Source organism: Macrobrachium rosenbergii, chromosome 16, assembly GCF_040412425.1.
Source record: "Macrobrachium rosenbergii isolate ZJJX-2024 chromosome 16, ASM4041242v1, whole genome shotgun sequence".
Taxonomy (NCBI): Eukaryota; Metazoa; Arthropoda; class Malacostraca; order Decapoda; family Palaemonidae; genus Macrobrachium; species Macrobrachium rosenbergii.
The window spans coordinates 25,764,533-25,792,169 of record NC_089756.1 but is presented as its reverse complement, the minus strand read 5'-3'; the positions used below and the strand labels follow the sequence as shown (position 1 = coordinate 25,792,169).

At 41.6% G+C, this 27,637-nt stretch overlaps 1 protein-coding gene across 2 annotated transcripts in view; it reads left to right on the top strand.

Moving 5' to 3' along the window:
- The window catches only part of LOC136847214 (4'-phosphopantetheine phosphatase), a 45,618-nt gene that overhangs the window by 9,654 nt on the left and 8,327 nt on the right, over window positions 1-27,637 (top strand). For both annotated transcript variants that reach the window (XM_067118657.1, XM_067118660.1), the window contains exons 5-12: window positions 1,895-2,063; window positions 6,309-6,407; window positions 6,749-6,849; window positions 15,392-15,554; window positions 17,407-17,620; window positions 19,206-19,358; window positions 19,564-19,660; window positions 19,976-20,168. In XM_067118657.1, the coding sequence (XP_066974758.1) occupies window positions 1,895-2,063; window positions 6,309-6,407; window positions 6,749-6,849; window positions 15,392-15,554; window positions 17,407-17,620; window positions 19,206-19,358; window positions 19,564-19,660; window positions 19,976-20,168 (1,189 nt within the window). The remainder of the gene's footprint in view (window positions 1-1,894; window positions 2,064-6,308; window positions 6,408-6,748; window positions 6,850-15,391; window positions 15,555-17,406; window positions 17,621-19,205; window positions 19,359-19,563; window positions 19,661-19,975; window positions 20,169-27,637) is intronic.

Below are 27,637 nucleotides of genomic sequence, written 5' to 3'. Positions count from 1 at the left end.
TGTGGCTCGAGATGCTTTTTGTTTGCAGATGATGGATATCCCCTGTTTACTCTTCAGTCAGCCACTGTTACTTATCACTTTTTCTCCTACCATGCTGGACCTGCCTCGTTGGTTCCTGCGGACTTTTGGGAGTTTATGACAGTTCCCTAACCATCCCTGGTCCTGTTAGGGAAACCTTTGTTTTTTTGGTCTTTAGGAACATTTGGGTATAGTCAGAGGTTCTTCTCCTTGTTCCTGGTGCTGCTTGGATCCTTACTCTGGAAACCTTTGTTTTTCTGGTCTTTAGGAACATTTGGATATAGTCAGAGGTTCTTCTCCTTGTTCCTGGTGCTGCTTGGACCCTTACTCTGCCATGTGACCTCTCATGGCTGCTGTTGCTGTTCCTGTTGCCATGACTCTCAGATGTTTTACTTTGAAGTCCTCTGGTGTAGAGGAAGAGCTGGACAAGAGGCGTAGTGGGGTCAGGAACAGGAAGTTCTTCTGTGCTTCCTCCTCTGTATGACATCATCTTCTTCCACTGCCTCACCCTCTTCCTCATCTTAGACCCCAGAAAGTATGAGAAACAGAAAGAAGGCTTGGAAGTCTTCTCCCTGTGCAAAGCCCCTCTGAACTCATTGTGGGTGCCACTCTTCTTCAGGGAGGATGATGAACATCAGGCCCATTTGTGGGACTGGTACTCAGGCCAAGGGCAGATGACCAAGTTGACAGTTATGTTTTTTATTTTGAGAAGTCCCTGGTTCACAAGTGAGTTTCTCTCAGTAGCCTGCCTTTAATCTATGACAGGGTATGCATGCAAGTTATTGCATTGGTCATCCCCCTACTCATTCAGCTGCCACCACTTAACATTGTTAACAAGCTCCAATTGGACCAAACCAGCTTGCACTGAAGATAGTCCAGTATAAAAGACTAAAGGAGCTTATCAAGGGAAAAACGCAATTTATTTTGAAGAAGAATGGGGTATACTGTATATGTGAAAATTACCTTTACCCATGATATATATACTGGCAAATTTAAAATGTTAAAGGTTATGCCAATATTTCTTTAAGGAACTTGTGGTCAGGACTTGTCGTTTGCCACTAGTTGAAATTAAGTCGCACAAAACAAGTTCTATTGTTAATGTTGCATTGCATTTTACTCACTCAGGGACTGAACTATGCGGAATATTGTATTCACCTACCTTATATACTGTAAGTCAAATAAGTGTGGCCATATCTTAAAAAAAACAAAGCTCTGTCAGTTTGGCTTTCTTGATGAAATATATAATGACAATCCTCCATTGGGTTTGATGAGAATCATGGTTTCTTAATAGGTTTCATTTTTGCACTTTCTTATAGTCATAATCCCATAGAAGGTGTCATATGTTGGAAGTTGTTACTCTATTATGAGATTCAATATTGTGGAAAGTATGCTTTCTATCAAAGGAAATGCGTTACAATGATTCTTAGAAAAAATGCTTTGTCTGGATTCACATTTCATCTTCCATACTGTATTGTGATTTAGTGTAACAACATGGATTTTAATGTTTATACCAAAATAAAAGGTTCTAATACGACACTGATTAGTAATGTACAAAAAAAATTATTTAGAAAAATAAAGAAAACTAATTGGTGATAACATTGATTGCTAGGATGCGTAATGTACTAATAACATATCTTGGGAAGTACAGAGCAAGAATTTGGAGGTTATTGTTTAGTACAAACCCAAGGTATGTTCTCGATGTTCCTAGGTTTATTTTTATGGGAAGTCAAAATAAGTAAATGTTTCCAATTTAGATTTAGCTTTAATGACTTTCTCATTTGGTTGTAGAGAACATTATATTGAATCTAGAAGCAGAATTTGAATTAATATGATTATAGTTCTAGTTTTTTATTTATTTTGTAGTATTTTCTGCCAGGTTGAGGCAGATAACAAATATGAAAGAATTGGTGGAACCAGCATGGGTGGTGGAACATTTTGGGGCCTCGGCTCTCTACTTACATCCGCGAAAGGTTTTGATGAATTGCTGCAGCTAGCAAGTGAGGGAGACCACCGCAATGTAGACTTGCTAGTTAAGGACATTTATGGTAAGGTATAAATACTTCTATATCATCTTGTTTTGAAGTTGGACTTGGAGTGAATGAATTAGGATGGATGTGAATATTTAGTTTAAAGTGATAAACAACATTACGTATTGATATTTTTTGTCATATTTTTCCCCTATACAGGATGAGATGTTTCTCTGTGTTTACTTTGTTGGCCATTTTTTTTCTTTAATTTCTGTCTGCCTTGACATTCAACTCTAACATTTTTTCATAATTTTATGGGCTTTCCCACCGGTAATTGTTTTGCCACTCTTATCCAATACTTTTCTTACTAACTGTTCTTCACCCTTTCTCACAACGTATTGAAACTATCTTTGCTGATGGACACCACATCTCTTTGCAACTTCATTGGTAACATAATCTTCCCTCAGCTATGAATTGCAGCATTCTGTTGTCACACCTCTTCAAATTCTCCATTTTCTTTGTCAGCGCCCATGTCTCTGCTGCATACGATAATATAGTATAGGCTTATACATGTATCATAAATTTTTGCTCTCATGAATAATGGGATGATTGTGTATACTATTAGCTTGTAGTTTTGTTTCTACTCTATCCAGGGTGTTGCTGCTTTTATTACTAGTAGCTTAGCATTCTCTCTCTCTCTCTACTTCATCTAGGGTGTTGTTGCTCTTTTACTACCATCGCAACACTTACGTTTCAGTTCAGTATGTCCCCATGGAAATGTTCTACTTTTGCTAAGGCCTCCAGTTCCATCACAGCATGCTGCTGCTGCTCCATCTTTTCCCCATTTACTCTTTTGTTATGTTTGAAACGGTACTGTATTAATGAATTTACCACACACTTTTCGACAGTATCAACATGGCCATTTTCCTGATTGCTTTTTTCTTTGCTTAAAACAGATATACACTATAACTTTTCTCCTTAATTGTATTGTTTACACTAAGTCATGGGCTTAAAGTAATTCCCCTGGGTCTCCTTTTCCATCCTCCTTTGTAGCTTCCTCTACTACTAAGGTAAAAGGTAAGGCACCGGGCTTATCCTTGATAGACATGATCATTTATCTCAAATTCTTCTTTTAACACTTACCTCGTCTTTACAGTAGCTCGTCTTACTGATTTTCTTAATGTTCATTTGATTACGTCTTGGTGCTCCATAGAATGCCTTCTCAAGGTATTCAAATATGTGGTATAACCTTTTACCGAAGCCAGACTGACAATTTTGGCTAACAGTTTTTTCAGCCTAGCAGTGGAGTAGAGTATCCCATCTTTTTTATATTATTTCCATAATCTTTTTACACTTCTTGTGTTCTATCTCTTCCTTTATCAGCTTTTCACACGTTCTGGTCATCAGTGATTGTGTCTCCATCTGCTTCTAGCAAATTACCTTTTATTTCCAATGGTCCAAGGCTTTTCCACTTTCTCTCTTCTCAAGGGTTCTCTTGACCTCTTCAGATGAAATTTCTGTTGATCCTTCTGTCAGCCAGCATTCTACAGTTGATATTCATTCTGTTTATTCCAAAGATTTTCAAGTACTGCATTCATTATTCCATTGTTTCTCTTCAGTTTTAAGTTTTCTGCTTTCATCTATATTTTGCCTTTTCCCTACTGTTCCATCTTTCTTTGGCTACCCTGGTATCCTGAATATTTTTTCACTTTCCTGTGTGGTGTTGAGATGCTGATTCATTTCTCCCAAATGTCCTTTGTCCTTGCCACCTTTGTTATTGCCTTTGTCACCTTACTCTTGCATAGATCTGTTTGAAAGTGAATGCAGTTTGGTTCAGCATCCAAGATTTAGTGTGTTTGTAGAGGAGGTTAAGTTCTGTTTCCTGTTCAGTACCTTGAACCAAGCCTAACAGTGAACAGATTTAAAAGTTCAGAAAGCTCTGTTAATTTTTTATCTAGAATTTCTTGGATGTTTTCATCCCTAGATCCAGAATCATATTTGGTTGAAGCTGACTTATGATAACAGTTAATGGGAAGGGAAGTCTTAGCCAAGGAATGTCAAGATCTTGAAGCCAAGTAGCTCAGATTCTCCTCTAATGGCAAAATTAAAATTTTTATGTCATTAGCTAATAGAAGGATAGTACTGTGCTGCAGGTGTATTGTATCCCTAGGTAGGAGATTTCATCTTGGTACTCCAAAGAAAATAGTGAATTATTTCCTGAAGTAGGATGTCATATTGTCATTGGAATTTTGTAAAACTTTTTTTTCTAGTTTAAAAACCAAGATAGGGAGGTATGCACAAATCACACTTAGTTTCTACCTAAAAAATTGTCATGTTGGATATATGTAGTAGTTTCCTGCTTCATTCAAGACGGATATGGGATATATTTGGATTGCAACAATTTCACATAAAATCAAGTGTATTTTCCTTGAACTGCAAAATAGTTTCCACTTGACACAAAACACTGAAGCTTTGATAACTGACATTAAGTCAGCAGTCTCCTACAAAGGATTTGAAAAACCGTAAACAAATGGCTGTTGCCAACTATCTGTTTACTCCTCTTGAGTTTTTTACTGACTGTCAAGTCGGCCAAGCTACTCGACTTGCTGAATTGAACTCTTCTTTAGCAAAACTGCCCTTCTATAACTATGTACAATTTTTAAATCTTCCAGAATGTACTTGGCCCTTACTAGTTCTTTTCCAGATCTTACTTGATCCTTACTAGTTCTTTTCCAGATCTTACTTGACTATACAACAACAATTTGTTTACAATATAATTACTACAGGCCTCTGGAACAAACAAGGTCTTTAAATATACATCCTTAACAATATGAGCTATGCATATGACAGAGTGAATGAGCGAGGGACATGTCAGTTAGTAGATGGATTAATGCAGTGCTACTATATGTATACATTACAAGCAAGAGAGCATTTTAGGCTCCTCCACACATAATAAAAGACTCGGCTGTCATTAATGCAGAGTATTTTACTTGTCATGGCAAACAGTCTATTAAGAGAACAGTGTTAGCTATCTATTTAGGAAAAGCAAAAGCAGTGAGAAAACAATACACTAAACACATACAATATGTTGATTAACAAAAAATAAACAACAAACCAGTGTAGTTTAATTAACTAAATTTATACATATACAGTACACAGTACTTAATAATAACAACTTACAATGTATCTTATGAAGCTTTAGCAAACGTACATTGTATGAGACAGGTTTGGTTATTCAGGAAACACGGCATTCTCCTGAAAGAGAATGTTGTGAAGGGTGGTTCAAGCTGATTGGCTGTTTAGGCTTATGATTTCTGTGCAATGTATGGGGTAGTACAGTGCTTAGAGACTGGAAGCAGCTAGCAATTACAAATTGTCTGAATGTTTATTAGTTTAATGAGAGCATTGAGTCAGTTTTTTAGACACTCAAATGATTCACCCTAAGGATTTTTTCCAGAGGATATATTTAGAACAAGACAAAGTTGAGGAAGGTGGGCAGCAAAGTAAAAAAGAGATCAGAGGGCATAGGTGAAAAGTGTAAGGCTGAAAGCAATGCAGCTATGGCCAAAGGGTTGCTACAGAGAATCTTTAGCACCATTTATGATGTACCATACAAGGCACTGTGAGTGTACCCTCCTGTGGGGAATGCCCAAAGTAATATCTTTGAAACAAGGGGGCACTAACCACAATGATGGGGTTTTAAATTGTATGTGAATGTATTTGCTAAATGCTGTATTTTGCAGCATACTGTATTTTATGATTTGTGTACAAAAATTGGATTTTAAGGCAGTGACATGTATGACAACCAGTAACATGTAGAAAAGTATGTGTAATTGATGGAATGTGAATGTGAAATAAAGTTACAAAATGTGTGTCTGCATGAAGTATGTACTTCGACTGAAAGCACAGTAACTAAACAACATTCATTATCCTTAATTGTAATACAGTTGCATGGTAAACATTCAGTAGTAAATAATCAGGAAACTGTTAGGAATTAAAATAATGAAAGGGAAAGGAAAAGTAAGGAAACTGTTTAACACTACATGTAGAAAGACATTACAGTGTGCCAGGAAGTTTATGACTTGTCAAAATGAGTTACAAGAGAAGTTCTCTTTAGACCACAACTTCATTGCTGATATTTTTGATAAGGAAACATTTTTGAAATATCGCTGGTGTTTGGTAGTATTAAATTGAATAAGGATGTCATTTGGTGTTGGGAGAGTTAACATTTCGATAGGGAGGGATTTGCTTATTGTCAATAATATGCCAATGTAGACACAAATTTTATTTTTAAGGATAAAAACAACTACTTTGTGTTTTCAGGTGGTGACTACAGTGCTTTAGGATTAACAGGTGATATTATAGCATCTAGCTTTGGGAAGGCAATGCATAGCAGTCACATGAAAGCAGATGGAAGTAAAGGTATGTAAGCTAATGCTGTGAATTATTTTATTAATTGCTACTATCAAGAGAATCAAATGAAGTCATGTCTTGAAGAATGATTTTTTTTGCTTTGTTTAGAGACCTCTCCATTTTCTACCCACAAAAATGAAGAGATATTTGGAGAATTTTGTTTTAACTTGTTGGCTATAAACTTCTTAGATTGATGTAATATAACGTGGTTCCTTTTTATTGAAGCATTCTTATGAAATAAAAACTTATCACTGGTAAAATTGTCAAGTGTTGGTTAGGGATTTGGTGGATGTGCAGTCATTTTGCCTGTTTTGGCCTATTTGTTTTTACACTGTTGGCATCTTCCACAGGTTTTTCTGAGGCTGATATTGCAAGAAGTTTATTATTTACTGTTAGTAATGATATTGGACAGATTGCATCGTTATATGCTATGCTTCATGGCCTTAAAAAGGTATGGCAGTGGTATGATGGGTGTTTGTTAACTTTTCAGTGCGATAAAGTGACGATAATAGTAAATCATTAATGATATTTTGAAAAATATCCATTGATTTTGATTGCATTTGCAGCATTAAAAAATCTGTTGATTGGTATTTGTTCACAACATTAATCAACATTTAATGATTGCTGTTTTATTTACAACAAGAATTAATGAATTTTTTGATGTGGTGTGGTGACTTCTGTGTCAATAATTATTACTTCAAACAAGGGGATTATATTTTTGTATGATATGTTTGTCTTGTTTGTTAATTGGATTCTGCAAAGTTATTTTTGGATGTAAACAAAATTACTGAAGGTTGACCCCATGACTGGCAAGAATGGCTTACATTTTAGAAGAGATAGGAGTCAATTTTTAGTATGCAAAGGCTACTAATTATGCCAGGGTCTTATTTGACATTACAGGCAGTCCCCGGTTAATGGCGATCTGGTTTTATGGCACTTGTCTAGAGTGACGAAAATCGCCGATTTCTGCTTATCAGCGCCGATAATTGGGTATTGGTGCCAATGCATACCTAACAGGCGTCGATAACCGAGAATCGCCGAAAAAGTGCCGGAAATCGCCGATTTTCGGTTAGTGGCAATTTTCGGTTATCATCACACCCCCAGAACGGAACCCCGCTGATAACCGAGGACTGCCTGTAATTTAATCATAGCAATATCTGTGAATGATACAAAATAGAGATTTCATATTTGGCACACACAATCCAGTAGTGATGATATTGTTTATATTATGGTCAAGGTCTTGCTTAAAGGTCAAAGTTCATTGTATAATTTAAACCATGGCCTTAACTTTTGCACTACTGTCATAAGCTAGAGACTTCACATGTGTCAGCCATACTCCACTAATGAAGCCAGTGTACAGTATATATACTGTATATAGTTAGATAAAGATATATGTAGAAGTTGTATGTCAGATAGGAATTTCAACTTTACTACAACTTTTGAAGTATATGAGACAGACTTCATAACTGGCTTGCATATTACACTTACGAAGCTTATCTGTGAAATGAGTTTAAGGTTGAGGTTATCAAATAAGGATACAATCTAGTTCATGACGGTTGAACTATATTGCATAATCTACTGATAAAGCCATTGAGCAGTGAGGCCGAGGTCATTCTCAGAAGTCAGATGTCAAATTGGAATTTAACCTTAACCATAACTTTTAAACTTTACAAGAAAGGGCACAGTGGGATGAGTGTAGTTGTGCAGTGTTGGGGAGGGTCTAGCCAGTAATAGGTTGGTGCGATTAGATTAAGTTTTATATTTATCCATTTCTTCATTTATGTTTCATTTTCTCAATAATAAAAGTGTTTCCTAGCAACTGGCTATTTTAGTGTTTTTTTCCTTCTGAGCTTGTAGTGTCAGGTACAACAGTATAAGGTTACTGAGTACTTATTCTGTTTTAGTATGTTGGTAATTTCTTTCATTTCTTAGTTAGGGTTTTGCTCATACTTAAGTAAAATTTTTATATGTTTTGTTACTGCATTCTTATGTTTTGTACATGCAACTTACCCGTCAGATATATACTTAGCTATAGTCTCCGACGTTCCCGACAGAATTTCAAAACTCGCGGCACACGCACAGGTAGGTCAGGTGATCAGCCATACCCGCCGCTGGGTGGCGGAATAGGAACCATTCCCGTTTTCTAATCAGATTTTCTCTGTCAGCTGATTCCGCAACATCTGTTGTTGGTTCCTCCTCTTTGATTTTCGTTTTCTCGCTTTGAGGATCTGTTTGGCCTGATTTGGTGACGTATTGGATCTTTGGTTTACACGCCATTGTGGACTGTTTTTGAGTTTGCTTTTGGATTGTTCATTAAGATGTCTGACGTTAATGTTTCGCCTGTGTTCCGTGTGTGTGCTGGGCAAGAGTGTAAGGTGAGGTTGCTTGCAGTAGACCCTCACACTGTATGTATGAGGTGTAGGGAATGATTGTTCTTCGGACAATAGTTAAGGAGTGTGAGAAATTGTCTGATCAAGAATGGAAGGTTTTGTCTTCTTATCTGAAGAAGCTTGAAAAGGATAGAGTTAGAAGGCTTCCTCCAGAAGCTCGAGTAGGTCTCGCTCTGCTGAGTACGATTTAGAGATTAACCCAGTAGACTCTCCTAATCCTTTGGTTTCAGCCCCTTCTCCCTTCATCGAACCTGTGGATTCGTCCTCTGAAATGGCTGCGATGAAAGCGAACTTCTTAGATGAAGTCGCAACTGCGTGCGATGAAGAAAGGTAAGAGTGACAGTGATATGCAGTGTCCCCAGTGTAGTGGAGGGGCGTCTGATCGGCTCCGCATTGCGCCAGACCTAGAGCCTCTTCCAAACTCCCAGGACCAGTGGAGGAGGAATCGTAAAGCCGCAGGGAGGATGTAGAGCATCCCAACGATCAGGCGATCGCGCAGAGATCCTGTTGTTGCGTCCCCAGGCTGCCTGGATCGCCATAGAAAAGGCATCCTGAAAAAGTGTTTTCGTCGTCTGGACGTCTTCTCAGGAGCGTGGTTGGAGTTCGGCTGAGGAGCGCCTCTGAAAGAGATCTTGGAAGGCTCCTAGAGTAGAGCTTTTGGACTCGAGCCCTGAGCGCTTCCTTCGGAGGATTCTCCCATTGTCAGGAGAGCTCATTAGATCCCCTCCCCTCCTCTCAGCAGCAGGGGTGAAGGATTGACGGGAAGAAGATTTTTGATCGGCCTCCAGGAGCAGTTATCGGCGCTTGTTGGATCTCTCTTGGGATGACCTCTTCTCGTAGGAAGGATGACTTTCTTCCTGTCAAGAGTTCCAGGAAGCTCGTCTTCAACTCAAATCGCTCTTCTCCTGCCAAGCTTCCTTCTTCCAGCAAGTTTTTCTCTGAGCGAGGCGCTCTTCGCCCAACAGCGCCAGTCTCCAGCAGGCACTTCTTCCAGGCGCTCGTATCGGAGAGAAGCGCACCTCCTTCCAGGCGCCGCCTCACTGTACTTCTCCTTTGGGCAGGCGCTCGCCGTCTTCCAAGCCCTCCTTCCGGCCAGACGCCGCGCTCTCCACCTGCGCCCTCGTTTTGGGCCTCCTCTCCCCTGGAAGGCTCTCATCAGTGGACAGGACCCCTCTCCTGTCAGGGCCCCGTCCGGGGTCAGGCGCCATTCTCCTGGTAGCGCTCTTCGTTGGACGGGAGTGCTTCTCCCTTCCAGGCTCGCTTCGCCTGATAGGCGCTCTTCTTCTCAAAAGCCTTCCTCCGCCTGCTGCTTTGGAGGAAGTTTCAGAAAGAGATTCTCCTAAGGACGCTGGGTTTCGGATTACAAACGGTTGGCTTGGTTCTTATTCAGGAGTTTGGAGATTCTCTTTGTCATGCTGCCCCCTCCTTCTCCGGGATCTTTGTGGGACAGCAAGTCAACTAGACCCTCTGCGTTTCGTCAAGATGCGCCCTACGATTTCGATGAGGAAGGCCTTTAAAGGAGTCGGGAGTGGATGCAATCTAAGAAGGATGCAAGCAAGGCGGTTTTCTTTCCCTCCTTTGAAACTTTTGGGAAAATCAGGAATGTGGTATGAGACCAAAGGAGCCTATGGGTTGGGGCTCCCATCTGCTACGAGATTTCTCTAATCTGTTGACTCCTCCAGGAGACTTTCCCTTTCTTCAGCCGAAGGCGACTTGGGGAATGAGTGAAATGGACCATCTCCTCAAAGGGTCTTTTTAGAGTTGTGGAGGTCTTCAACTTTATGGATTGGTCTCTTGGAGCTTTGGCCAACAGGACTCGGGATCCGAATTCCTGTGTATGGATGACTTCGTGAGTGTTTGTCTTGCTTGGACAAAGCAGTGAGGGACGGTTCAGCGGAAGTCGCTGCCTTATTCGGAGCTGCTATTCTGAAGAAGAGGTCAGTATTCAGCTCTTTCCTCCCAGAAGTCTGTGTCTCCTCTTCAGAGATCCTCTCTTCTGTTTGCTCCATTTTCTCCTCACCTTTTCCTCAAAATTTGGTGAAGGAGATTTCTCACTCGTTATCTGAAAAGCGACAGACCTTTTGGCCCAGTCATCAGAAGAGGGTTCAGACCTGCCGTCCCTTTCGCAAGAAGGAGAAGGCTCCTTTCAGGAGCCCCTTTCAAGGTGGTCTCGTCCAGATCCTCCTTCAGGAGCAAAAGACCAGAGAGAAGAGGAAGGTCTTCCTCTCGTCCATCAGAAGGACCAAATGAGAAATCTTAGTACTCCAGACGACAGTGGGTGCCAGACTGCTACAATTCGCGAGGTCTGGGCACAGAGAGGGGCGGACGACTGGTCCCCTCTCCATTTTAAGAAGAGGCTACCTTATCCCCTTCAGGAAAGTCCTCCTTTAACATCAACTCCCAGGGAGTTATCCGCCAGCTTCAGGGATCCCATCAAGAACCAGGCTCTTTTTTCTAGCAGTGGAACAAATGTTAGAAAGGAAGCAATAGAACAGTTCAAGACTCTCCATTCCCCGGTTTTACAACCGTCTTTTCTGGTTCCGAAATCCTCGGGGTTGGAGACCGGTTCTGGATGTAAAGCGCCTGAATTTCTTCGTAATCAAGACGAAATTCAAAATGGAGACTACCTCTTCGGTTCTTGCAGCTCTTCGTCCAGGGGATTGGATGGTCTCCCTGGACCTGCAGGACGCTTTACTTCCACATTCCATTCATCCCCGTCAAGAAAGTTCCTGAGGTTCGTGATTCGGGAAAAGTTTTCAATTCAGGTCCCTGTGCTTCGGTCTTCGGCGGCCCCACAAGTGTTCACGGGCATCTTAGGAATGTGGCACGCTGGCTTCACTTAGAGGGAGTGAGGATATCAATGTATCTCGACGATTGGCTGATTCCGAGCTCAATCAAAAGGACAGTTGTCTGGAGTACTTGTCGATCACCTAAATATGACACAGTCCCTTGGACTATTAGTAAACCTACAGAAATCCCAGGTTGTTCAAGAGCAGAGCATTGTTTACCTGGGGATTCTGATGGATTCGGGATTTTCTAGCCTTTCCATCCCAAGAGAGAATAGATCGCTGCATAGAAAAGGTGACAGGTTTTCTAAGGGAGAAAACATTGTTTGAGGAGTGGATGAGTCTGCTGGGGACCATTTCCTCGCTGGAACAGTTCGTCTCCTTGGGAAAACTTCATCTGAGACCTCTTCAGTTTTACTCTAAAGGAGAGATGGGACCAGAAGTCTCAGGACTTGCAACTTTGTTCCAAATTTCGGACAAGATAAAGAGGATCTCAACTGGTGGTTAGACCTCGGAAATTATGCAAGGACTGTCTCTTTTGATTGAACCCTACCCTAGTGTTGTTTTCCAGACGCTGAGTAGGGATGGGGGCAACACTAGGGTCGAGGAAGTGTCAGGCACCTGGGAGGAGACCAGGTGAACTGGCACATCAACAAGAAAGAGCTATCAGCAGTACATTTGGCTCTCATCAAGTTCGAAAGTTCCTTGTCTCAGGACAAGTAGTCCAAGTGAACTCAGACAACACTACTGCCCTGGCATATAAGAAAACAGGAGGAACACTCCTTCTCCCTTTATGAGCAGCAAAAACGTTGCTGTTATGGGCTCAGGAGAGGAGGATCAGACTCACCAGATTTGTACCAGGGAGAGAGGAATGTGAGGGCCGACCTTCTCAGCAGGAAGGATCAGGTCCTTCCCACAGAGTGGACTCTCCATTCAGAAGTCTGCGCAAAGACTGTGGAACCTGTGGGGGAAGGCCGAATATCGAGCCTTTTGCAACCCACTGGAATGCAAGAAAACTACTGCTCTCCGATGCTCCGGACCCGAGAGCGGTTGCAACAGACAGTCTTCTCCCTAGATTGGACGGGATTAGCGGGTATGCTTTTTCCCCATTCAAGATCCTGGGAGAAGTGGTAAGAAAGTTTGCGTGTCGGAAGCGCGAGACTGACCCTGGTAGCTCCCGTTTTGGCCAGCTCAAGATTGGTTCACAGAGGTACTGGAATGGATAGTAGATTTTTCCAAGATCGCTTCCACACAGGAACGATCTTTCAAACAGCCCCCACTTCACAGATTCCACAAGAATCTCCCCGCTCTCAGTCTAACTGCCTTCAGACTATCGAAGGTCTGGTCAGAGCGAAGGTTTTTCGCACAAAGCTGCGAAGGCCACAAAAGAGCCAGGAGATCCCTCAACCCTTCGTCTACCAGTCGAAGTGGGAGGTCTTTAGAAGATGGTGCAGGACCAATAAGATATCCTCTTCCAGTACCTCTGTGACAAACATTGCTGATTTCCTTATCTTCCTGGGGAACATTGCAACCTCGCTGTATCCACAATTAAGGATACAGGGAGTATATTGTCTTCAGTTTTTTCAGACACAGAGATCTGAATATCTCAGAAAACAGAGACCTTCATGACCTTATAAGGTCTTTTGAAGCGTTAAAATTCATGACTTGAAACCTCCCAGTTGGAATCTAGACATAGTTTTGAAATTCTTAATGTCTAAAAATTCGAACCTCCTCATCTGCTTCCTTCAGGGATCTCACCAGGAAGTCACTTTTCCTCTTTGCCCTTGCCTCCAGCTAGAGAATAAGTGAAATACAAGCCTTGTGGACGGCAAAGTTGGTTTTAAGGAAGGTTCGCTATATGTACTTTTAAACCATTCTTCCTAGCGAAAGAATGAGAATCCTTCTAAACCAAGTGGCCAAGAACCTTTGAATTAAAGGTCTTTCTTCTGTGACGGGACATGAGTTGGAGAGGACTCTATGCCCTGTCAGGAGCCTTAAATTCTACTTAGAAAAGAAGAAATTACTGGGAGGATCAGTTTGAAAGTCTTTGGTGCTCTGTCAGGAATCCTTCACGAGCGATCTCAAGAATGCGCTGTCCTTTTATTAAGGACGTCATCAAGGAAGCGCATATCTCGTGTGAAGATGAGCACTTTAAGCTCCCTTAGAGTGAAAGCACACGAAGTGAGAGCCATTGCTACATCCTTGGCTTTTTCACAAGACGTTGTCTCTCCAGTCTATTATAGAGGCAACCTATTGAGGTGTAATTCAACGTTCATCTCATTACTTACGAGATATTAGAGTAACGTATGATAAGTGCTTCTCTCTAGGAGCTTACGTATCTGCGGATTCGGTGCTGGGACAGGAATGAATCAATCCTATTTAGTTTAGTTAATTCAGTTGTTTTTAAGGCTTGGTGGTGTGTGTTTTATGGTTGGTTGAAAGAGGGTGATGGGTGCTTCCCTTTCAATTCTTATCACTAACAAGGTTAGGATTGGTCAGGTGAGTGGGATTGGTTGTCATGTTCTTGTATTTTGTATGGACACCTAGCTCTGTCATGTAAGAGGATAGCCCCCATTGATACCCGATTCAGGTGTAGGCTCGGTCATGTGTAGTGGGTCAACCCCCTTTGACACGATCCGCTATAGGCTCGGCCATGTTAGTGGGTCATCCCCCATTGGCACGATCCAGAAGGGCTGTCAGTCACAGGTCACATCCTCGCTGAAGCTCCTGAGGCAAGCAGACTCATAGACAGTATCCATGAAGTCTTCTGCCCAATCAGGTAAGAACCATGGTTTTTTGTTTATCCTACAACATATGTTGTTTCCGTTTTTAGTTATTTTCTGTCTCTTGCCCTCCTCCAGGGTGCCATTCAGCTAAGTATATATCTGACGGGTAAGTTGTATGTACAAAAATGATATTTTTATGATAAAATAAAGTTTTGTACATACTTACCTGGCAGATATATACGATGATGGCCCGCCAGCCTCCCCTCAGGAGACAGGTGGAAAATCTGATTAGAAAACGGAATGGTTCCTATTCCGCCACCCAGCGGCGGGTATGGTTGATCACCTGACCTACCTGTGCGTGTGCCGCGAGTTTTGAAATTCTGGAGGGTCGGAGACTATAGCTAAGTATTATATCTGCCGGGTAAGTATGTACAAAACTTTATTTTATCATAAAAATATCATTTTTATTGGTGTCAGAGTCAGTATAATACACTAGATGTTGCTTTTTCTTATTGTGAAGTTGCATTGGCTTGACATTCATATTAACAGGCTGCCTATGGTTGACAGTTTTCCGTTCTTAGCGTTCTTGTATTGTTATTGCTAAGTAGGTGTTCAATGTTATTGCTCATCCTATAACCTGATTTAATTCCTCATGTGTACTGTTATTGTTCTTTGTGTGACCCGATTTCATTTCCTTTACTTGTGGTATATATCTTTTTATATCTTTGTATGGTTGAGGTCTTCTACCATAGATGAACAATTCTTCATTGCTTTCAGTATTAATCTCATTAGGTTGTAGATGGCCTTGGATATTGTCTGGTATAATAGGACCTTTTACATGTAAGACATTAGTATGCGTTATTGTATCAGGCTTGGTAGTTCATTAGGGATAATAATGAATTCTGTATGCATGGCCACATTGCTCAGTTAGGTTTTTATACTTTTAATTGGTAATCAGCTTTTTCCTAGGGAAAGTAAGGTATTACAGTATTTTCCTTAAGCTTTATGGCTGTTGTGTATGATATAAGAATTCATATTGACATCAAATTATACAAAGAACTTTGTAACTTCAATACTTTCTTTTATTCCAGGTTTATTTTGGTGGTTACTTCTTACGGAATCATCCTGTTAGTATGCACACCATTAGCTTTGCCATAAAGTACTGGAGTCGTGGTGGTGTTCAAGCACTCTTTTTGAGGCATGAAGGTTACCTAGGCGCAATTGGAGCCTTTTTGCGAGGAGCAGAAGAATGTGGTACGTTTTTTACTATGAAAGTTTGTTTTAATATTATGCCATATAAAAAGTAATTTTACATTTTCTCAAATGTTATGGGACCAGCAGGTCTTTCCGTATTATTTTATAATTGAAGGTGAGTCATCTATAAATTTCACAGAGCTGTGTTCTATATATAGTCTTGTTTGACCAAACCAAATATCCACTCCATGTGAATGATACAAATGTCATTGTGTATTGTTTATCTGCCTTTTTTGGGCAGGAATGGCAAAGAAGATGCTAATAGAGCAGCCAGCAATGCACCCGTTATGACCAGATTAAAGAATCATGCCCATGCATGATTAAATGCATGGAAAATCTTGACCCTAATAAAGTAAAACAGATTTAACTGTACTGAAGTACAGTATTGACATTCAGCCCTCCCAATTGTAGTGAAAACTCCTCTATTAACAGTATAACATTCATGTTTTTTGTAACTTCATTCATCAGCAGATGGAAGTGAAGTCTTTTTTAAAAAAAAAAAAAATATGGATACAAATGTATCAGAATATTCAACATTATCCATATATGATAATGAAATTGTAAAAAAATGAGAAATTGCATTTTCTTTGCAAAATATAATCTATCTTATGTTCTTGAGCAGATCATTTAGTTTGTTATATAAATTAGAAATTTTCTTTAGTCAATGGGCAAACTACTATTTTATAAGAACAATAATCAGCAGACTAAGAACTGTGAAGAACAGATGTATTACCATCTTTTAGTGCAGATTTTGAAGATTGGCTTACTAATTTTGCCTAATTTTGGCCAGGCCTGGAAGAGCTAAACAAATTAGCTCAGCAATCTGGTCAAACTACTTAATAATAATAATAATGAATAGTAACTAGTAATAATAATAATAAAAGTAATAATTAATAATAATAATAATAATAATAATAATAATAATAATAATAATAATAATAATAATAATAACAGCAGCAGCAGTGGGCTCTCTGGGCACACTTGTGGATGTTGTAGCCTGAACTTACTGACTTGATCCATCATTTAAGCCAGTCTACCCTGAGATTGACAGTATTCAGATCTAACTTGAATAAGGCTATAGTCATAAAGAACTTAAGCGGACCTCCATACAAGCTCCTCAGCCATCCCTCTCTCCAGGACCTGACAATGAAGACTGCATTGCTTCTACTTGCTTCATCAAAATGAGCAAACTCCGTTCACTGGACATTGTAGCACATGCAGAGAAGTGGTCCTCTATGAGCCTTTACTTATGACTGTGGTGAAGGCCTGCTAGCAGGGCCCAAGCAATGTCACAGCTCCCTTTTGCTACTCCAGGTCTACCTTGAGCATCAGAGAGCGATCCCTAACTGCCCCCTGTGAGAGCTGTTAGACTTGTCCTTCAGATGACCAGGAGGTCTCAGTCGTCATGTTCCAGGGTGTTTCTGAGGACAGGATTAGAAAGTTACCTGTCTCAACAAAGATAGTTTCTTTCTGTCTCAGGCAAACCATTTCCAGGGCATATTTGAGTATCTTGTGATTGATGGATTGTAATGATGAAGCTGTATTTGTAATGAAAAATGTATTTTTCGAATAAACTATTCATAAGGGACTATGCTCTCCTCGTGTCCCTTCCGATATTCTATCCCCAATATGGCACAGTGAAAGGAGAGTAGATGTGAGCGGCAGTAGGAGGCTAGCTAGATGAAGTATGTGCAATCTTTTCAAGCTAATGGCATGACTAGGATTAGTTTTTTGGGATAAGGCATCTTATAAATAATAGTTGTTTGGAAAATGTACTTTAGTATTAAACAAATACCTCTTTTATTTACACTAGATGTAAGTGAAAGACATTACATTGTTGTTAATATTTCAGATCCAGAAAACTATTCTTGGGGTGAAAACTATGCTGGGTCATCTGGTTTACAGTCCCCACTACCGCGTCCCCATGAAGTAGGATGGCCTGGAGGTACTATTGACCAGTTGGAGATAGACAGATATGACCAACAATTAACCTTCTTCCCATTGTTGGCAAATCCTGAGGAATATATACCAGATGCTGTAGATTTAACAAAAGACAAGGAAGCCAGGTATGTAGAGAATTATTTTATTTCATGAAAAGAACAAAAAATTCTCTTCCTAGCATTATTCTACAGGAAATACCATTCACCCTTCTCCTTGCTACTAATTCTATGAAGAAAGCATAATTTTTTTACAGAAAACTGTAGAACTTGAGATTTAATGAGTAACTTACATTCTGTGCTAGACAAAAAACCTGCACAGATGATGATATAAAGTCACAACAGTGTGACTGTCACTCTCAGCCTATGGTTTTGTGCCTCTCATAACCCAGTTCCCATTGGAGAGAACGTTGTAAAACATTAACAAGAAAATATTTTATGTGAATTCCCAAATTTCAGATTACAGTAAAAGATAAAGTGTAGGACACAAATTCCTGAATATATACATATAGAGGAATAATTTTGCTAGAACCTGCTATGGAAAAAATTGTTGAATAACAACAGCAGCCTTTTTAGACAGTGGAAAAGTTCTGTACAAAAAAGAAGAGTTTATACCACATGTGTGTGATCTGTGAGAAGGCATTTGATAAAGTACCAAGGCAAACAATTAGATGAGCATTACATGGGCTGAGGGTATTGGAGGGACTCGTCAAGCTAGTTATGGCAGGAGTTTCCAAGGAATTTCAGATGAATGTTGGCTCCCCATCAACGATCAGCTTTGAATCCTTTGCTCATCTTCATAGTAATGGAGGAAGCTACACAAGTGCTGTATAGAAGGCTTCTGGGATGTGCTGTATGCAGAATACCAAGTGTTAACAGCAGAATCTTAGGAAGAGGACGAGGAAATGTTGAATGTTTTGAAGAGCAGAATGTAGATGAAGATACTGAAAAGTAATACAATATATGCAAAACAAAGCTTTTTGTGACAGGAAAGGAAGCAAGGGAAAACTACAGTGAGGAAAGTGGCTAAATTGGAGCTCAAGAGAATTTCAGTCCTGAAATTTATAATAGCAGTTAGGGAAGAGAAGGAAGTGGGGACTGTGTTGTGGTAGGTATGCAGGTCGTAAAAGAAATGGAAGATTAGTAGCTACAGCCTTGGTTAATTGGAGGGAGATTGCCAGACTACTGGTAACTGAAAATAACACATAGTAGAGAGAACAGACTTATGATAAGTAAATAAATAATTCCTAATGCACTGACAGAGGATGTGGAGATTCCGGAAAGGTGTGACTACAGAACGTTGAGATTCATGGCAAGGGTGCAGCAGGAAGATCAAACCAAGAATTAGGAAATAGTGCAGAGGTGTTGTGTCAAGCAGGAGTTCAGCAACCTAAAATCTTAAAGATCGAACAGGGCTTGGTCTTTTGAGCAGAGGGATGAGGAATAGTCATGCACTTTTTCTATAAAAATATTCCTTTTCATATTCTGATCTTTTTGCACTGATAGAGAATAGACATGTATATGGTAGAATAAAAAAAAAATTAGAAATATTTGGATTAGAGGTGCATTCCAAGTTGTGGAAAGTAAAAGTCAAAGGATAAATGTCATTTGTAATATGGAAAAGTAAAATTTAAAATGTCTCTTTATGGTGAAGCTGGCAGAAAAGAGAAATTTGTCTTGTCTATTCATATGATTTAATTTTTTTTTTTTTCAGGGAATACTGGTTATCATGTTTTGAAGGTTCCTTAAGTAGCTTTGTAAATCGTGCTATTTCCTCTCAGCCAAATAGTCCTGATGGTGTTGAGAGAGCAAATAAATTTAGAGACAAGTATATACAACGGCTCCACAACCTGAAAAACCATCCTTTGTGAGTATGGTGCAAATTTGGCTTTCATTTGTTGTACATTTATTGAAGAATATTTGTATGCCCTCAGTGTTTGCAGCACATGCGGTAGTTTAGATTTATACTGTATTATTAATGACAAAGAGTATTATGGAGGTCATTTATATTTGGAGAAAACCTTTGAATTGCTTTTGATGACTTTTTCAATGTTGATATTGATGTTCTGCAGTGCTTATGGAAATCTCACAGTGAGGAGTTTATTGGATATGAGGGAGCATTGTCTTATCGAATTTGATTTCCCAGACCCATACCTACAACAAAAAAAGGTAAGTGGGTCAAAGTGTTTTGTATCCATTTACTTTACAAGATTTGTTAACTGATTCAGTAGTTTTATTTGATTGCTTTATAGTAATAACCAAATGTGTATTGTCCTGTGAAATATAGAACACAATGGATTATTTAAACTATAAAAATTTTCTTGCTTGTAACCTCTTCCAGGTTTCCATGATACTAATATTTGTTTGGGTTGTTATTAATTTTCATTTGTTTTGTCAAAGCTTTTTATATATGGTCAGTAGATGATAAATTTTCTGTGAATTTTGAAATATGGTTTGTCTGAAAGGTGGTGTTTACTTTTTCAGTTGGAAAATGAAAATGCCCTGAAATTACTAGGTGATCACCTCAAGTTTTTGGACACGTTAGAGCATGATAAACGACAAGAGGTTCTTGTGCGAGGTGTTCTGGCTGGTAATGTTTTTGACTGGGGAGCCAAGGAGGTTGTTAAGTTAATGGAAGATGGTTTAGGGTTTAAAGAAGCGGCTGACAAGCTCCAAGGTACTGTATTGCATAATTGTCTTTTATGTTTTAATATCTATTATTCTCATGGAAATGATGTACAGTTTATTACCGTACTTTTGCATTTTTGTAATTTTTTTTTCAATTTCATCATCAGTTGATAATGTGTCTAATAGATTTGTTTCTCTCAAATTTCTGATAAGGAATTTAGTTTTTGTACATGCAACTTACCCGTCAGATATATACTTAGCTATAGTCTCCGCGTTCCGACAGAATTTCAAAACTCGCGGCACACGCACAGGTAGGTCAGGTGATCAACCATACCCGCCGCTGGGTGGCGGAATAGGAACCATTCCGTTTTCTAATCAGATTTTCTCTGTCGCTGGTTCCGCAACATCTGTTGTTGGTTCCTCCTGCTTTGATTTTCGTTTTCTCGCTTGCTGAGGATCTTTTTGGCCTGATTTTGGTGACGTATTGATCTTTGGTTTGGCATACGCTATTGTGGACTGTTTTTGGATTTGCTTTTTGAATTGTTCATTAAGATGTCTGACGTTAATGTTTCGCCTGTGTTCCGTGTGTGTGCTAGGCAAGAATGTAAGGTGAGGTTGCCGAAAGCTTCAGTAGACCCTCACACTGTATGTATGAGTGTAGGGAATGATTGTTCTTCGGACAATAGGTGCAAGGAGTGTGAGAAATTGTCTGATCAGGAATGGAAGGTTTGTCTTCTTATCTGAAGAAGCTTGAAAAGGATAGAGTTAGGAAGGCTTCCTCCAGAAGCTCGAGTAGGTCTCGCTCTGCTGAGCATGATTTTGAAATTAACCCAGTAGACTCTCCTAATCCTTTGGTTTCAGCCCTTCCCCTTCATCGAACCTGTGGATTCGTCCTCTGAAATGGCTGCGATGAAAGCGGAACTTCTTCGTGTGAAATCGCAACTCTTGCGCGATGAAGGAAGGTAAGAGTGACAGTGATGTGTGCAGTGTCCCCAGTGTAGTGGAGGGGGCGTCTGATCGGCTCCGCATTGCTCCCAGGCCTAGACCTCTTCCAAACTCCCAGGACCAGTGGAGGAGGAATGTCGAAAGCCGCAGGGAGGATGTAGAGCATCCCCAACGATCAGGCGCTCCTTCGGCAGATCCTGTTGTTTGCGTCCCAGGCTGCCTTGGATCGCCATAAAAAGGCATCCTGAAAAAGTGTTTTCGTTGCCTGACGCGTCTTCTCCGAGACGTGGTTGGAGTTCGGCTGAGGAGTCGCGCCCTTTGAAGAGATCTTGGAAGGCTCCTAGAGTAGAGCGTTTGGACTCGAGCCTGAGCGCTTCCCCGGAGGATTCTCCTATTGTCAGGAAGAGAGCTGTAGATCCCCCTCCTCCTCTCCATCAGGGGTGAAGGATTCGACGAAGAAGATTTTGATCGGCCTCCAGAGCAGTTATCGGCGCTTGTTGATCTCTTGCTAGGACTCCTCTTCGTAGGAAGGATGACTTTCTTCCTGTCAAGAGTTCCAGGAAGCTCGTCTTCTACTCGCCGCCTCTTCTCCTGCCAAGCTTCCTTCGTCCAGCAAGTTTTCTTCGTCTCGTAGACGCTCTTCGCGAACAGGCGCCAGTCTCCCAGCAGGCGCACTTCTTCCAGGCGCTCGTCATCGGAGAGAAGCGCCTCCTTCCAGGCGCATTTACCACTGTACTTCTCCTTTGGGCAGGCGCCGTCGCCTTCCAAGCTCCTCCTTCCGGCAGGCGCCGCCTCCTACCAAGCGCCCTCGTTTTAGGCCTCTCCTGGAAGGCTCTCAGTGGACAGGACCCCCTCCTGACAGGCGCCCGTCCGGGGTCAGGCGCCATTCTCCTGGTAGGCGCCATTCTCCTGGTAGGCGCTCTCCGTTGGACAGAGTGCTTCCCTTCCAGGCTCGCTTCTCCTGATAGGCTCTTCTTCTCTTAAGCCTTCCCTCTCCGCCTGCTGCTTTGGAGGAAGTTTCAGAAGAGGATTCTCCTAAGGACGCTGGAGTTTCGGATTACAAACGGTTGGCTTCGGTTTTAATTCAGGAGTTTGGAGATTCTCTTTGTCATGCTGCCCTCCTTCTCCGGGATCTTTGTGGGACAGCACCAAGTCAACTAGACCCTCTTCGTTTGTCAAGATGCGCCCTGATTTTGATGAGGAAGGCCTTTAAAGGAGTAGGGGAGTGGATGCAGTCTAAGAAGGATGCAAGTAAGACGGTTTTCTCTTTCCTCCTTTGAAACTTTTGGGAAAATCAGGAATGTGGTATGAGACCAAAGGGCCTATGGGGTTGGGGCTCCCCCCATCTGCTGACGCAGATTTCTCTAATCTAGTTGACTCCTCCAGGAGACTTTCCCTTGCTTCAGCAAGGCGACTTGGGAATGAGTGAAATGGATCATCTCCTCAAGGGTCTTTTTAGAGTTGTGGAGGTCTTCAACTTTATGGATTGGTCTCTTGAGCTTTGGCCAACAGGACTCGGGATCCTAATTCTGTGTTTGGATGACTTCGTGAGTGTTTTGTCTTGCTTGGACAAAGCAGTGAGGGACGGTTCCATGGAAGCCGCTGCCTTATTCGGAGCTGCTATTCTGAAGAAGAGATCAGTATTCAGCTCTTTCCTCACGAAGTCTGTGTCTCCTCTTCAGAGATCCTCTCTTCTGTTTGCTCCTTTTTCTCCTCACCTTTTTCCTCAAAACTTGGTGAAGGAGATTTCTCGCTCTTTATCTGAAAAGGCGACACAAGACCTTTTGGCCCAGTCTTCGAAGAGGGTCAGACCTGCCAGTCCTTTTCGCCAAGAAGGAGAAGGCTCCCTTTCAGGAGCTCCTTTGAGGTGGTCCTTCGTCCAGACCCTCCTTCAGGAGCAAAAGACCAGAGAGGAGAGGAAGGTCTTCCTCTGGCTTCTATCAGAAGGACCAAAATGAAGAACGGAGTACTCCAGGCGACAGTGGGTGCCAGACTGCACACCGCCGAGGTCTGGGCACAGAGAGGCGGACGACTGGTCCCTCTCCATTTTAAGAAGAGGCTACCTTATCCCCTTCAGGAAAGTCCTCCTTAACCTCAACTCCCAGGGGTTATCCGCCAGCTACAGGGATCCCATCAAGAACCAGGCTCTTTTCTAGCGGTGGAACAAATGTTAGAAAAGGAAGCAATAGAACCAGTTCAAGACCTCCATTCCCCGGGGTTTACAACCGTCTTTTTCTGGTTCCGAAATCCTCGGGGTTGGAGACCGGTTCTGGATGTAGCGCCCTGAATTTCTTCATAATCAAGACGAAATTCAAAATGGAGACTACCTCCTCGGTTCTTGCAGCTCTTCGTCCAGGGATTGGATGGTCTCCCTGGACCTGCAGGACGCTTACTTCCACATTCCCATTCATCCCTCGTCAAGAAAGTTCCTGAGGTTCGTGATTCGGGAAAAGTTTTCAATTCAGGTCCCTGTGCTTCCTCTCGACGGCCCCACAAGTGTTCACGGGCATCTTAAGGAATGTGGCATGCTGGCTTCACTTAGAGGGAGTGAGGATATCAATGTATCTCGGCGATTGGCTGATTCGAGCTCAATCAAAGGACAGTTGTCTGGAGTACTTGTCGATCACCCTAAATATGACAGTCCCTTGACTATTAGTAAACCTACAGAAATCCCAGGTTGTTCCGCAGCAGAGCATTGTTTACCTGGGGATTCTGATGGATTCTCGGTTTTTCTAGCCTTTCCATCCCAAGAGAGAATAGATCGCTGCATAGAAAAGGTGACAGTTTTTCTAAGGAGAAAACATTGTTCAGCGAGGAGTGGATGAGTTTGCTGGGGACCATTTCCTCGCTGGAACAGTTCGCCTCCTCCTTAGAAACTTCATCTGAGACCTCTTCAGTTTTTCCTAAAGGAGAGTTGGGACCAGAAGTCTCAGGACTTAGCAACTTTGTTCCAAATTTCGGACAAGATAAAGAGGATCTCAACTGGTGGTTAGACCCTCGAAAATTACGCCAAGGACTGTCTCTTCAGTTATTGAGCCCCTACCCTAGTGTTGTTCTCAGACGCCCTCGGAGTCGGGATGGGGGCAACACTAGGGGTCGAGAGAAGTGTCAGGCACCTGGGAGGGAGACCAGGTGAACTGGCACATCAACAAGAAAGAGCTATCAGCAGTTCATTTGGCTCTCATCAAGTTCGAGTTCTTGTCGCAGGACAAGTGAGTCCAAGTGAACTCAGACAACACGACTGCCCTGGCTTATATAAGGAAACAGGGAGGAACACACTCCTTCTCCCTTTACGAAACGGCAAAAACGTTGCTGTTATGGGCTCAGGAGAGGAGGATCAGACTCTCACCAGATTTGTACAGGAGAGAGGAATGTGAGGGCCGACCTTCTGTGCAGGAAGGATCAGGTCCTTCCCACAGAGTGGACTCTCCATTCAGAAGTCTGCCAAAGACTGTGGAACCTGTGGGGAAGGCCGAATATCGACCTTTTGCAACCCACTGGAATGCAAGGCTAGAAAACTACTGCTCTCCGATATCGGACCCGAGCAGTTGCAACAGACAGTCTTCTCCTAGATTGACAGGATTAGGCGGATATGCCTTTCCCCCATTCAAGATCCTAGGAGAAGTGGTAAGAAAGTTTGCATCATCGGAAGGAGCGAGACTGACACTGGTAGCTCCGTTTTGGCCAGCTCAAGACTGGTTCACAGAGGTACTGGAATGGATAGTAGATTTTCCAAGATCGCTTCACACAGAACGATCTTCTCAAACAGCCCCACTTCAACAGATTCCACAAGAATCTCCCCGCTCTCAGTCTAACTGCCTTCAGACTATCGAAGGTCTGGTCAGAGCGAAGGGTTTTTCGCACAAAGCTGCAAGGCTATTGCAAGAGCCAGGAGATCCTCAACCCTTCGCGGCTCACCAGTCGAAGGGAGGTCTTTAGAAGATGGTGCAGGACCAATAAGATATCCTCTTCCAGTACCTCTGTGACAAACATTGCTGATTTCTTTATCTTCCTGAGGAACATTGCAAACCCGCTGTATCCACAATTAAGGGATACAGGAGTATGTTATCTTCGGTTTTCAGACACAGAGATCTGAATATCTCGGAAAACAGAGACCTTCATGACCTTATAAGGTCTTTTGAAACGTCAAAATTCAGGACTTCGAAACCTCCCAGTTGGAATCTAGACATAGTTTTGAAATTCTTAATGTCTAAAAATTCGAACCTCCTCATCAAGCTTCCTTCAGGGACCTCACCAGGAAGTCACTTTTTCCTCTTTGCCCTTGCCTCAGCTAAGAGAATAAGTGAAATACAAGCCTTAGACGGCAAAGTTGGTTTTAAGGAGGTTCGGCTATATGTCCTTTAAACCATTATTTCTAGCGAAGAATGAGAATCCTTCTAAACCGTGGCCAAGAACCTTTGAATTAAAAGGTCTTTCTTCTGTGACGGGACATGAGTTGGAGAGGACTCTATGCCCTGTCAGGAGCCTTAAATTCTACTTAGAAAAGAAGAAATCTCTGGGAGGTTCGTTGAAAGTCTTTGGTGCTCTGTCAGGAATCCCCTTCACGCAGCGATCTCAAAGAATGCGCTGTCATTTTTATTAAGGACGTCATCAAGGAAGCGCATATCTCATGTGAGGATGAGCACTTTAAGCTCCTTAGAGTGAAAGCACACGAAGTGAGAGCCATTGCTACTTCCTTGGCTTTTCACAAGACGTTGTCTCTCCAGTCTATTTTAGAGGCAACCTATTGGAGGTGTAATTCAACGTTCGCATCTCATTACTTACGAGATATTAGAGTAATTATGATAAGTGCTTCTCTCTAGGAGCTGCATTTATCTGCAGTTGATTCGTGCTGGACAGGAGCTGAATCCAATCCTATTTAGTTTAGTTAATTTAGTTGTTTTTAAGCTTGGTGGTGTGTGTTTTTATGGTTGGTTGAAAGAGGGTGATGGAATTATGCTTCCTTTCAATTCTTATCACTAACAAGATAGGGATTGGTCAGGTGGTCGGGATTGGTTGTCATGTTCCTTGTAATTTGTATGGACACCTAGCTCTGTCATGTAAGAGGATAGCCCCATTGATACGATTCAGGTGTAGGCTCGGTCATGTAAGGGGGTCAGCCCCTTGACACGATCCGCTATAGGCTCGGCCATGTTAGTGGGTCATCCCCATTGGCATGATCCAGAAGGGCTGTCAGTCACAGGTCACATCCTCTGAAGCTCCTGAGGCAAGCAGACTCATAGACAGTATCCATGAAGTCTTCTGCCCAAATTGTAAGAACCATGGTTTTGTTTATCCTACAACATATGTTGTTTCCGTTTTTAGTTATTTTCTGTCTCTTACCCTCCTCCAAGGGTGCCATTCAGCTAAGTATATATCTGACGGGTAAGTTGCATGTACAAAAATGATATTTTTATGATAAAATAAAGTTTTGTACATACTTCCCTACCGGCAGATATATACAATTGATAACCCGCCCAGCCTCCCCTCAGGAGACAGGTGGAAGAGAAAATCTGATTAGAAAACGGGAATGGTTCCTATTCCGCCACCCAGCGGCGGGTATGGTTGATCACCTGACCTACCTGTGCGCAGCCGCGAGTTTTGAAATTCTGTCGGGAACGCCGGAGACTATAGCTAAGTATATATCTGCCGGGTAAGTATGTACAAAACTTTATTTTATCATAAAAATATCATTTTGAAATATGTAGAATTTCATCTTTTATGTCTAGCAATTCCATTGGAAGGCATATCTTTTGTGCAGATTTTTAAAGTCTTTTAGTCATCTCTGGCCATGCAGTTGGGATGTATTCCCTAATGAACAGTCATAAAAGGGAAAAATCTTGTGGCAAATTCAGTATTGTACAGGATAATATGGATGCTTTTCAACTGATTGGGGCAAGATAGTTGGGGTAAAGTCTGCAAGGAAGAATGATATTGTTCTAGTCGTAAAAATAATTCCAGACGACCACAACATTTTTTGCATATGCCCTCAGTGGGAGGAACCAGCTCCTCCAAGCGTAGTGATTGTCTCTGTCCAGATATCTACAAAGCCCTCCTTTATTTGTGGGACACCCCTGCTAGACTTTGAGCAACTAGCTTAAACAAGATGTTATCAAACAACATGAGAGACTAGATGGGCTCATGCATCCTTCGTTCAGTTTCAAGGGGTACTCCTTCCTTCTCAAGCAAATTCATCAAAATCTCAACATGCTTAACCTGTACTATTGGAGATAATCAAGGCTGCACAAAGAAGGGATTTTCAGCATGGGTAGCCATGGCCATCTTCATGCTATGCAGAAAGTTCACTCTTAACTTCTATTAGTCACAATAGGGGCCTTTTGGGATTAATTTGGTTAGAGAGGTCTTAATCCACTGAGTGCCTCTGTTCCCATCTTTAGTTAGTTCCTTCTTGTCCTATGAAAGAACATGTTCATTTTGGCAATAAAATGTTACAAATCCACCTTTGCTCAAGTATTTGGATTTCAAGAAATAAATGTTTGTTTCTTCAGAATTGAAGAGACTTACCAGTACTTTGAGAAGGGAACACCTACCAGAGCAAATGAGCCATCAGCT